The following is a 12,315-nucleotide window of genomic DNA, read 5'->3' as shown; positions in this document are numbered from 1 at the left end:
GAAAACGGAATGTTACGTTTGTTAATGTAGGATCGTTTTAAAAGTATTATATCGCTCGATTCAATATAAAAAATTCCGAACACTTGACTACTAAAATTGCATGCTGAGTAACACAAGTGTTTCAAGTGTTTTGCTCTCGTTACTGTAGTTTATGATCTGTTGCATAAAGTAAGCCTAGACTTCTGTCTAGGCTTACTTTATGACAATCATTATTCAATATGAAGTGGCATTAACATTTGGAGAGTCATTTGAAAAATATTCAACTAAATTATCCCCCCCCCTTCATTTTAAGTTTCAGAATTGGACTTTAATATATAAACTATGTGATTCAATTATTGTGATTCTATTAATTTTTCTTCAACTTGCTACTGTAGGCTTTCAGAATATTTATATTCTAAAACTTTCGAGATTTAACGCCTATAGAACCGCACATTGTCCTACTAGAGAAACAGCCACATGTCAGGAAGAACTCTTCGAATTCTTGTTGTCAGTTTTTGTTGTTGTCGCAGCGTTTTGACTTAGCACTCAAGTAATGTTGGTACAGCCGGTCATGAATTCTAAACGTGTTACAGCAATCAAACTCTAAAAATCAGTAGAGACATTCGTATCATGGATACGAATGTCCTATGTATAGTAGAAATTAGAACTCAGTCCATGCATTCTAGTGACAAACTGTGAAACTTCATGCCAAAGAAAGTAGAATGAATGAACGGACTTTTGCTCGCAGCTATAAGTGAGTGTGTTTCGTAAAGTATATGAATCAGTACTGGTCGACACATCCTTATACCTATCAGCGAACATAAGCTTAAACTTTGAGAGGAATTCGAGGAATTCTAATGTGAATTAGACCGAAGCTTCACAATATCATTCTTGACATTTAATAATTCTTTCTGTGTTTGCATCCTCCACAAACAGTTGCATGTAATTCTGCTTCCTTCCCTTTGCTATCAAGCACAAGACCTGATCTGGAAGCGATAAACATGGCATCCATTTAGACTTATGGTATAGCAGTCACTCTAATTTTGCTCGAGATTGCACCACTGTATACCATACCCTAGTATTGTTAGCCCGGTTTCACAAATCTTTCACAAATCTAAGAAGTTATCATGCTGTACCTATCAAAAACGTTTTCAAAACCTATGAAGATCACATCCAATGTAATTTTCCTGGTTTGATCAACGTTCTTATGAAACAAGAACAGACTGGTTCTGCTTTATTTGCTATTTAATTCATTATTGTTATCAGTACAATCATCTTGTGATGATGTAGTTATCTTTAAATTGTAAAATAAATTTTAAACGTAAACATTCAAAATGATTCAAGTGGCAAACGTTATGAAAATTTCTGTGTTATTCAGCCAAGTAAACATAATATAAAAATGCTGCTAAAACTTACCACGGCTCCTTCTTCTCCCTGGATTCCAGGTTGGCCTAGTGCACCCTAAGAAGAAGCAAAACATAAGCAATGATAAACTAAATGCAATTTTCGGGAGGGGGGTATATGTTTTAAATTATGGAATATTTTCAACTTCAGACAAGAAATTGTGTAATTCTTAGGCAACTATGGAAGCTCTCATTTATTTCTATATTACTATGAATATATTGCACATGCGGACTGAGCGCGAAAAGTTTAATGTTTTGATAATTATCAGATTTAATTATTCATTCTTGGCTAACTTTCCGGCTGAAATTTAACTATAACGTGCATTTTTTTTTTAGTTGAATGAGAGGAATGCAAATTCAATGCATGAATGTTAAGATTATGAATATTGCAAAAGAAATTTAATGCGAGTCCGTCCGGAAATGAACACACACACACACACACACACACACACTAGTGTGTAATCTAAGAATAATAAAGCAATGCAAACAAAAAGGCAAATAATACTCACCGGAAGCCCGGGAAGACCAGCAGAACCTGCAGTTCCAGGGGGCCCAATATCTCCCTGAAATATCAAAAACGCAAAATAAATACTGTGATTAATAAACAAAAATTTGAAGAATTTGCAGGGAGAAAAGATACCTCTGAATGCTTTCAAGTAGGATAAAGCAAGACATTTTTATAAACAGCAAATCTGTATTAATACTGGATAAAAACAAGGACGGAGATAGTTCTTTAATAATGAAAACATTTCATTTGACAAGGTCTACTGTTAAACTATTTACATGAAGTTTAAACTCTAGAGTTTAAAAAATAAAATAATATACTTAAATATAAAGAGCCAATAGGCTTCATTTCGGCGATATAAACATTATTCAAATTAAGGGGATATTAAATCCCATATTGTTTTAAAACCGAATAAGAAACTCAAAGATTGGAATCAGAGAGTTTCGTGCCGAATATAGTAAACTATAAAAGTATCAGCGGCCACTAGCGTGAGCTAATGCAAGTAGTGGCCGTTGATACTTATAGTTTACTATATTCGGCATGAAACTCTCTGATTCCAATCTTTGAGTTTCTTATTCGGTTTTAAAACAATGTAGGATTTAATATCCCCTTAATTTGAATAATAAAATAATATGTTTTTAGTTGGATAAAATTCGCAACCTAAAAGGAATAAAAACGCTTCGACCTCTGATATATTAGCATAAGGAGTGGCACTCACTCATTTTCAAAAGGAAAGTTTTCAGTCTTTCTTGAACTAAAACACGCTGTTCATCGATTTTTTTTATAAAACCTCAAGCAGTAAGTCGTAGTACACTTGATTTCGGCAATGAACAACTTAATTTGTATTTTTTTTATAGGACTCCACAGGAAAGTTTGTAAACCTGTCGTACATCAGTATTCATTTCGTATCCAAACACAAGTGGTACAGTAGTACAACATGATTTACAACAAATTAGGATACATTATAATGAGATCAGCTTAGATTTAGTAGGTGAATTATACAGGGAAGATGGGGAGATCATTGACGTAGATGTTGAAAAATAATGGTGATAACACACTTCCCTGGGGAAAGCCATTTTTTTGGAGGTGCCAGAAGTTCTTCCTACCCCCCCCCCCCAGGTCCACCTAAAAGCGTCTGTTTTCCAAGAGTGAGTGGATCAGGAGGACAAGGCGATAGTCTAGTTATTCTGTATGTTTTATTTTTGAGTGTGAGATGGTTTATGGTATCATATGCTGCAGTTAGGTCTATAAAGACTGTTCCTGTGGCTAGTTTTTGCTCATAAACCATTTTCTATATATTGAGTAAGGTTGAGAATTTGTGATATGTAGGACTTGCCTGGTCTAAAGCCAGCCTGCTCAGCAATAAGATGGGGGTTGTAGCCTCTTCAAAATTAATCGTTCATAGAGTTTAAAGAGGTTGCTGACTAGTGATATAGGTCTGTAATTTTTTGCTTCTGTTGGAGTTTTCCCTGGTTTCAGAAAGGCCACCACTTTGGCATGCCTCCAGATAGTTGGTATCCTTAGGGTTCTGAGGCAAGTGTTGTATAGATTTAATAGCCACTCTTTTAGTCCTTGTTCCAAAATGTTTAATCTGTTCATTACAGACATCATCGAGGCCTGCATATTTTCTAGGTTTTAATAGGTTTATGGCAGCGTTGAGTTCAGTGATGGTGAAATCTGAGTTAATCATATTTTGTTCCTCACTTGAGGTTCTAAGTATCTTATTTTTTGTGTGCTTTTTAGTGAATTTTCCATTCAGCAGCAGCTGGTGAGCAATTTGATTAGCTGTTACCTGGGGATGCTCATATGGCTTAGTGAAATCCTTCCTAATTCTGTGGATAAAGTTCCATGCCTTTCTGCTACTATGGGTCATATCAAACCCTTCTATTTCTTTTTCCACGAGGAACGCCTTTCCTCTGCCATCTTGGAGCATAATTTTTCTCCTGCTTGGATAGTCTCTTCTGAGAAGGGGTTGGTGTTGTAAAGTTGTAAGTAATCAGTATACTGGGCTTCATTGTCACTGGAAAGGCCTGGAATGTAGTTTGTGGGAATCCTCGGGGGATGTGTTTGGTGGAGATTTTCCTCAGTATTTTTATGAATTCAGGATACTCTTGAGGGTTTAGAGGGACTTGTTCCATGGAGCGGTCGAGATCTTCCATGAAATCCTTCCAATTAGCTTTTTGGAAATTAAATAGGCGTCTGTAAGGAACTGTGTTAGGCATAATTTCTGGGTTGAACTGAAGCATTATAGGTCTATGTTGAGAATGCGGAATCGAATTTAAAACCTTTTTAACACAAATGTTGGATATTTTTGAGCTAATAAATATGAGGTCAGGGTTATAGCTTCGCTTTCATCTGCCACTGTTTAAAGATGCAGGGAGTTTTGGATTATGTATCAGGTTTAGAGAAAGGTTTTCAGCACATTTTTCAACAAGTTCTCCATCTTCATTGGACTTTGTGTAAACCCCAGTTAACACCATGGCTATTAAAGTCACCTAATACAACATTAGTCATGTATGCATTATTATTGAGGAGGATATCAGGGAAGGAAAAAAGATTCTTCTGGTGGTTTATAGGTGATTGAGATATTTTTTATATCTCAATCACTGAGGTGATTGAGATATTTTTTAATGTGATTGTAATCTCACTGTTTCTGTCGTTCGTTGAGTCAATGGACGATGGGATCAAGTTCTCTTTTGTAAATATTGCACTACCATATTTATCGTGAGGTTTTTCTTTGATGAGTTTCATGCCATGGATGTAAGGTCTTGAAGCACCTTCTCCTCTGTGAATTTCTTGCAGGCAGAGCACATCACAGTCATTATCTCTGCAAATATTTGCAATGAGCTCTTGCATGATACTGGAGAAACTTTCAATATTAAACGATATTATTTTTAGGCCTGGCCCCAGGTCTCAGGCCTGGCCTCCTTTAGGGGAGAAATTTGGAGCATTTTAGTTATATCACTTGCGTTTGGTTGATAGCAGCTTTAGCTTCCCCTAGTGGATACTAACAGGGTGCAGGAACGAGAACCTAGCTGTTGCGCGCACCCCCGTACATTAGTACCGTGGGTAGTCTAAAGGTGAGATAATCCGAAAACCGTAGTCTAGAGAAACAAACAGAGCCCCCCATATTACCAAGAACTCAGTAGTTATAGACGAGCCCTTAGGTTGGAAAAATCTCGTTTGTGACTTGAGGAACCTTGATTAGGTGCTTTAGATTAGATCAAATGTGAGTTAGCCGGTCTCACAGGGAGATGAAAGTTTTTTTCTCCCTGAAACTCAGGTTCTTCTTCGTCCCTCAATACCTGCCTCTTGAACCCGCACGCACGCACGCACGAACACCCCCCCCCACACACACACAATCTGCAGGTGAGGCACTTCTCTGCTGCTGCATCCCATATGCTTTAGAGATGCAGCAGAGGAGTGCCTCACCTTTTTAATTGAAAATTCTTGATAAAGATTCCTCTCGTCATATACGGATTCGAACCCAGGTCTTTTCAACAGAAGGGGCTCTGTTTGTAGTTCAAACGAAATCAGTTTGAGCTACAGAAGATCCACTCTAATAAGAAACTATACCAGAGTGCAGATCCTGCCACCCCTGACTGACAACCCACACATTTAATTTTTTGCTGACTCGTTATCCCGTAAATATGACACATATCTCTCTATCAACCCCAAAGGAATCCATAAAGGGATACCAATTATTGATTCCAACTATTAAAGGGTACCTATCAGTGACACCTCCCACAACTTATTAAACAAACTGTGCATTGTTCTCCCGTTAGGAATTCTTGCCTAAATTGTGTAGTGCTGTGAAAGAGACGGGAAGTTAATCTTCTATGACAACAGGCCCATTATACTTATATATATATATATATATATATATATATATATATATATATATATATATATATATATATATATATATATATATATATATATATATATATATATATGGCTGGGTTGGATTGACTAGCATTAAGGAAGAAGCAAGAAAGGACATGATAAGAGAGAAAGGGAAAGATTTAAGAAATCTTTAAAAATAATGTTAAATAATTTATGGACAATCTCCATTAACGGATGAAAATTGACTCGTTAGTGGAGGTAGTCCACTTTCACTTAGCATACTGAAAATGCGTATCGCATATTTGAAATATCGTGTACACTCGAACATACACACACATGCGACTTGCAGAACATTGCCGCACTATTCATAGCTTATTCCTCAAACTTCACAGCATTTAAGCGCGTTATTTCCATATAATAAAAGATATTATAATCGTTCTCATAAAGCAGGTCACAGTTGAACTTTCTATTTTCAGGGATGGAATGAATAATTAAGTGTTATCTATAAGTTAAACTTCTGTAAACAAGACTGGTTTTAATTAATTTCTTTTACAGTTGTGTTTCAGAGTGGGCAACAAAAGCTATACATACTTTAGCTCCATCCGTTCCTGGTTCTCCAGGTGGTCCAGGGGGACCTGCTGATCCCTGCAAGACAGACAGTGATTATTCATTCATTTGAGCTGGTCTATTATAAACTGTTTGAATAATAAAGCTATTAGTCAATTAAAATATTATCTTTCTCATTTAGAGATAAATGCGGCAATTATGTAGAAAGGTTTACCGCTGGGTTACAATACTTGGCGATCAGACAATTACAGCGCTAAGTTTGCAACCCTATTAATGCTTGGTTTAAATTAAATAGTGAAATACGACAATGGATATTTTTTGATCAAACAATTTTTTTTAACTGAAGCAGAAGTACCCAAAGTTTTTCCAGCTAACTTTCCATAATGGTTGGTTTGATTACAATAACCAACGAATCAACCAAACTGTGAGAATTTGGATTGTGAATTGGGAAATGAAACAGAATTGGCATGAATAGAATGCAATACCATTTTATTCTCTGTTCAACGCAACGAGAGTAGAAAATTTGCTGATCCCTGCTATACAAAGGACGTTATCATTCCGAATGTATGTGAGATACAACAGAAAGAGTCCTTCGGCAATGGAGATTAGTGATAATATTTAATCAGTCTTAAGTAATTAATCAAAAAAAGAATGTCACTGTGCGTTGTTATGCTCTCACTTGATGTCTTATCATACGCGCTAATAACACGGTTCGGTGTATGACAATGGAGGGAATTCTTCACGAATGAGAAGGCTTGGTGAAAAAAAAAAGTTTACCAATTATAAAGGATGAAATTTATGTTGATCGCCTTTTTTTACCGATCATGTTATGCGATGAAATTTACTTCAAAATGCAACGCTTATTTTTGTCAATCTAAACTAATAATAATTGGCATTTTATTTTGTTCTCTTATGCAATATCTTACTAAAGAGAATATTTCTTCCATATTTATGATTAAGCATAAAAGCCTTTAAGTAAATTAGGACTTGATTTACGAAAGTGTACAGCTGATTTAATATTAATAAAATTTATAACATTAATAAATATAATACTAAATAATATAATAAATATAATACAATATATATATATATATATATATATATATATATATATATATATATATATATATATATATATATATATATATATATATATATATATATATATATATATATATATATATATAAACGGGAAAAGTGAATAAAGTTATAACCGTAATTTTTTCCAAGCAGAAAGATAACTGACACTTGTATCCTAGAAATACAGCTGCGTACAGGCTTTTCATTTGAAGTTACGAAAGGAAACCTATTTTCACTGCTTTACTTTTAAGATATTCATAAAAAAAATAGCTAATAGATTAACTTATGGGTTGAATGCTTTTCCTATAATTTATTGACTGATATTTATTTATTCATTTTGCGACTCATACGACTCATCCCTTTTTATTCTTAATTAATTTCTACAACTCATTTCGTATACAGTATCCCCTTATCCACGGGGGATAAGACCCCTCAGTGGATACTGAAACCCTGGATAGTACCGAACCCTATATATACTATGTTTTTTCCTATACACACATAATAAAGTTCCCTGTGTTTTTCCTATGATAAAGTTTAATTTATAAATTAGGCATAGTAAGAAATTAACAAAAATCACTGATAATAAAATAGAACAAACTGTAATAAACGTTATCTGAATGTGAATGGAATCTTTGCAACTTCAGCATACGATATATTTTTTTTTCCTTATGAAGTCGATAACTTTCACCTAAAGGAAGCATTTTACGACTTCTCTTTGGCATATCTGAATTGTCAACATCACTACTGGCAATTATTAAGTAAAATATGGGTTACTTGAACAGAAGCACTGCAATACTCCGAGAGTCGATCTAATAACCGATACGGCTACTAAGTGACTAACGGGGGCGGGGAGGAGAGGTAGCATAAATACTACAGCGTGAATACGCTGGATAAAAGGATGATTCACGTCTCAGACGGGACGGAGCAGGACAGCACGAGATTTCATCATGATATTCAGAACGGCGTGCAATTTAAAACTTATGAATTGTTTGTTTCTTTAACTTTCCATTTAATATTTTCGGACTGGAGTTGACCACGGGTAACTGCGAAAAGCGAACCCGCGGATAAGGGGGGGGGGGGAATGCGGTATATCATTTTGTGTCCGTTTTCTTCATTAAAATTTCAACGATGGGTCGAATGTTTTCTATGAAGAGCTTCACAAACATAGCTCGTGATTAAGTAAAGGTCTGAAAATAGCTACCTACAAAACCTTTCATCTATTTCATATATATTAATTACTAAGTAATTTAAGTACATTCTAAGTACTGCTCAAGCAACAAACTGTCGCTACTCATATTACCAACATGAATACGTTTCTCGTTAAATCAGTAAAATTATTTAGATATTGATTTAGTTAATGTATTTATTAGATATGTTGCTGTAATTTTAGTACATGTACTAACATTACAACATGTACATAGCAAATGTAGAGTTATAACAGAACCATTGATTAGTTAACCCCCTCAATCTACTACTCTTCATTGAAAGTGAGAGAAAAACTGCTTAAAAAACGGATAAGAAAAATCGCTTACTGGTTCACCTGCTCGGGCAACATCTCCGGGTTTCCCAGGTTCTCCGGCTTCTCCCTAAAAATTCAATGACAGATAATCAGCAGAAAAACCTTTCATGAAGATTAAAAAATAAGACGATGCTATTTATGAATGATTTATTATATAAAAATAAGCAAAATATTTAAACTCTGTTAATTATATGCCTGGATTAATTTTGCACTCAACCGAGAAAATTACCGAATCTGATTAAATCAAGAGTTTTACTTATTTTAACTATCAGTTTATTTACTAAATTAGTATAGAATAGCAATGTTCATATTATAAACATCGTCAATTAATGTGGCAGTTTCTATAATATACCACACATTGCGAAGTTTGCTAACATCTATACGAGGAAGTGGCCAAAAAAAAGTATTGACTAGACTAGTATTGACCATAAAAATGGTCAATACTAATTCTCATAATCCAATTATGAGATTCAGATGTTTTTGTCTTCTTTATCTTGGTAACACTAATTATGTCTACTTTGCACATCTCTAATTTTTCTGCAGTTTCATTTCTTTTCAACTCTGATACTTCTTACGTTCATGATGCCTTTCTTGAAATCTGCTGATGCTGAGTTGGAGTTTGTTCCAGTAGTTGACTACGCTGTAGTTTCACATTTCCTCTTGATATACCATCAATATGTTTTTTGTTGGTTAGATCACAAATTGTGAACACATCCTGTTGAGTACGAAGGTCGATAACTACTTAAATAGGTGCGCACTAAGGGAAGGTGAGCAGAGTCAGAATCATCCCTCATTCCCCCCGTTCTTTAAAAGGCTTTGTGGGTATTTCTTCCAATTATAGAATGTTTACCCTTATGTATGCGATCCATCCCGTGAAATAAATACATTAGTAAATAATGATAATTGCAAATATACTAAATAATATTTAATTTTTAATTAAAATTAGTTATTTTAAGTACATTAATTACATTAGTTATACTTCAATTAATTGTAAATGTAATTAATTGTAATTACAACTGCATTGTAATTGCATTGATTAATTAGCTAAATAAAATGAATTCCCTTTTAACTTGAAAAAGTATTTTTCAAGTGATTAGATAAATCATTTAGTTTTCTTATGTATGTTCACATGACATATTTAAGTCGAACAAAACTAGCACAGTTTAAAATATTTTCTGATGAGCATCGTAGTATGAATTACCTTGCTTATATCAGGTGTATGTAATAGAATTAGTTGTATGAAAGCTCACGTGAAAAATAAAAAATAATAATAGACCCATAATTGCGTTAGATGATCGTAAAGCAGTTATGAGTTTTCCGTTTCCCATAGTACTAACGTGCTATAGGCTAGCCAACCGACCTTTCGTGTACAGGCCCATAAAAATGCAATCAATGCAAATCAAACTCTAGTGGACTTCTCTTTATAAAACCAGAATGATTTGCACACATATAAGCAGGGTTTCAGTATATCCTTTTACAGCTCGTTGAAGAGAATAACTTGTTTTCATTGCTTTCCACTACTGAAATGAATGATCTCTGTAGAGTTTTTTCATTTCAAAAGCTCAATGATGGATATTTCATTCTTGTAGCGGTAATAGTTTGGTTCACTTACCAGTCGTAAGCTACTGATAAGCTGTTGAAGATTCCAAAGTTAAATTGTTACTAAAACCCAGAAACTGAAATCTTAATATTATGAAAGATTCAACAAAACATACAAGAAAAATGGTCATCAGTGGATAAAACATTTCTATCTATAAGTCGAAAGAGAATTGTTAATACATATTAACAATTAAATTAGGTGACGTCATCATTGTTATTTCTTCTGAAAATGTTTTGTTTTTACTGTTTTTATTTTATTTTCTCAATTATCAATGGAACAATTTTAAATCTTTCCATAGTTGTTATTTGATTATTGCGATTGTAAAAACTTAACATAATTTCGGAAACTTAAATTCCAAGCCAATTTAATTCATTTTAATGTTTGTACTGATGAGACGATGTGTCGTATTTCAACTACGCCAAACTGTAACCAAGGTAATCAATTATGACACAATCATAGAAAACTATGCTTAAATATTTTTCACGTACTTTATCACCTTTCAGTCCTGGTTGTCCTGGAGAACCGTGTGGTCCGGCCGGTCCCTGAAAAATAAAATTTCTCAAATTTTTAGATTCAAACCTAAATCGGAACACATTTCATGAGATTTTGTGGTGCACGTACGAATTCTTTTTTATGTCCTTTAAAATAAATATAAATAAAACCGTAATTAGGAAGGAAATTAAGACGAAAAATAATAAATTCACTTTTAATCTCATATACGCGCTTTCTATGTGAAAAGGAAACATTAAAATCTTACCGGGAAACCAATCAATCCAGGCTCTCCTCGTAGTCCAGGAGCACCGGGAAATCCCTGAAATAAACATTTTGTCTCTGAAGAAAATTTCTAATCAGTGCATGAAAATGATCTTTTGAAAATGCAAAACGATATCTAAAGCTCACAGGAATGCTATATTGTTCAACTCATCTATGTTATTCAGGTTACATATTTTTTGTTATCAGTTGATAAATAGTTAATAAAAACTAGAAATTCCTCTTACGCGTTCTCCACGTTCTCCCGCTTCCCCTGCTTTTCCTGGAGCGCCTCGATCTCCCTACAAAATGAAAATTAAAAGGTTAGTTTTTCTCTCTCTCTCTCTCTCTCTCTCTCTTTTAATATTTCGTTATATTAAAGTACCTACTACATTCCTTTTGATAATAAAGTTTCAATCTATATCTGTGTCAGTCTGTTCCTTATAACAACTTCGCTTCAGATGAAAGGATTTACAATAAAATTTGGAACTCATTATTTTTATTAAAATTTGTGAAATCGTCAGTTTCGTATTTCCATATTAAATCGCATTCATTTTGATTTCTTTGGAAGAAAAGGTACGTGAAACACGGAATGAAATAAATTATTTCATGACGAAACTAAATATTTCTATATCAACGTTTTCTTGTTTCAAGTTAGCATTATCAAGGAAGTATGAAACAATCAAATTTAACAGAAAAAGTTGCATTTTTAGAATTGAATGTGAGAGTTGTGGGTTATCTTTTGTAATTAACAGTTTTGGTCTGACTGGAAGATATGGCAGTGGACCAAAATTCGTTCATAAATAAAAGATCAACTCTCTTGTAATTTGAAAGGTTTTGTAGAACTTGAGTCGCTTTCATGAACAGCCTCTGCAATTTGAAATATGACTGGTTTAACAACTTGGCTTTCTCTCATTTGATGAAAGTGATCTTTTTCCCAAGTCATGCTGATATGTTTGCAATGCCATTGGTTCATTAGCTGGAAGAAAGCTAGATTATTACAGAAATCATATTTCAAATCGCAGAGTCTGTTCGGGGAAGCCGGTTGAAGTTTTGCAAATCCCAG

General features: G+C 34.1%; 1 protein-coding gene across 2 annotated transcripts in view; it reads right to left on the bottom strand.

The window, feature by feature from the left end:
- The window catches only part of LOC150107499 (uncharacterized), a 181,935-nt gene that overhangs the window by 49,659 nt on the left and 119,961 nt on the right, over nucleotides 1-12,315 (bottom strand). For both annotated transcript variants that reach the window (XM_090391919.1, XM_090391918.1), the window contains exons 22-28: nucleotides 11,498-11,551; nucleotides 11,257-11,310; nucleotides 10,988-11,041; nucleotides 8,913-8,966; nucleotides 6,325-6,378; nucleotides 1,892-1,945; nucleotides 1,396-1,440 (exon numbers count right to left, since the gene is read on the bottom strand). In XM_090391919.1, coding sequence (XP_090248045.1) covers nucleotides 1,396-1,440; nucleotides 1,892-1,945; nucleotides 6,325-6,378; nucleotides 8,913-8,966; nucleotides 10,988-11,041; nucleotides 11,257-11,310; nucleotides 11,498-11,551 — 369 coding nt within the window. The remainder of the gene's footprint in view (nucleotides 1-1,395; nucleotides 1,441-1,891; nucleotides 1,946-6,324; nucleotides 6,379-8,912; nucleotides 8,967-10,987; nucleotides 11,042-11,256; nucleotides 11,311-11,497; nucleotides 11,552-12,315) is intronic.

The sequence above is a fragment of the Typopeltis vanoorti genome, chromosome 4, assembly GCF_054136105.1.
Source record: "Typopeltis vanoorti isolate ZY-2024b chromosome 4, IOZ_Tvanoo_1.0, whole genome shotgun sequence".
Taxonomy (NCBI): domain Eukaryota; kingdom Metazoa; phylum Arthropoda; class Arachnida; order Uropygi; family Thelyphonidae; genus Typopeltis; species Typopeltis vanoorti.
Note: the sequence above shows the minus strand (reverse complement) of the source record. Positions and strands in the feature narration are given on the sequence as shown.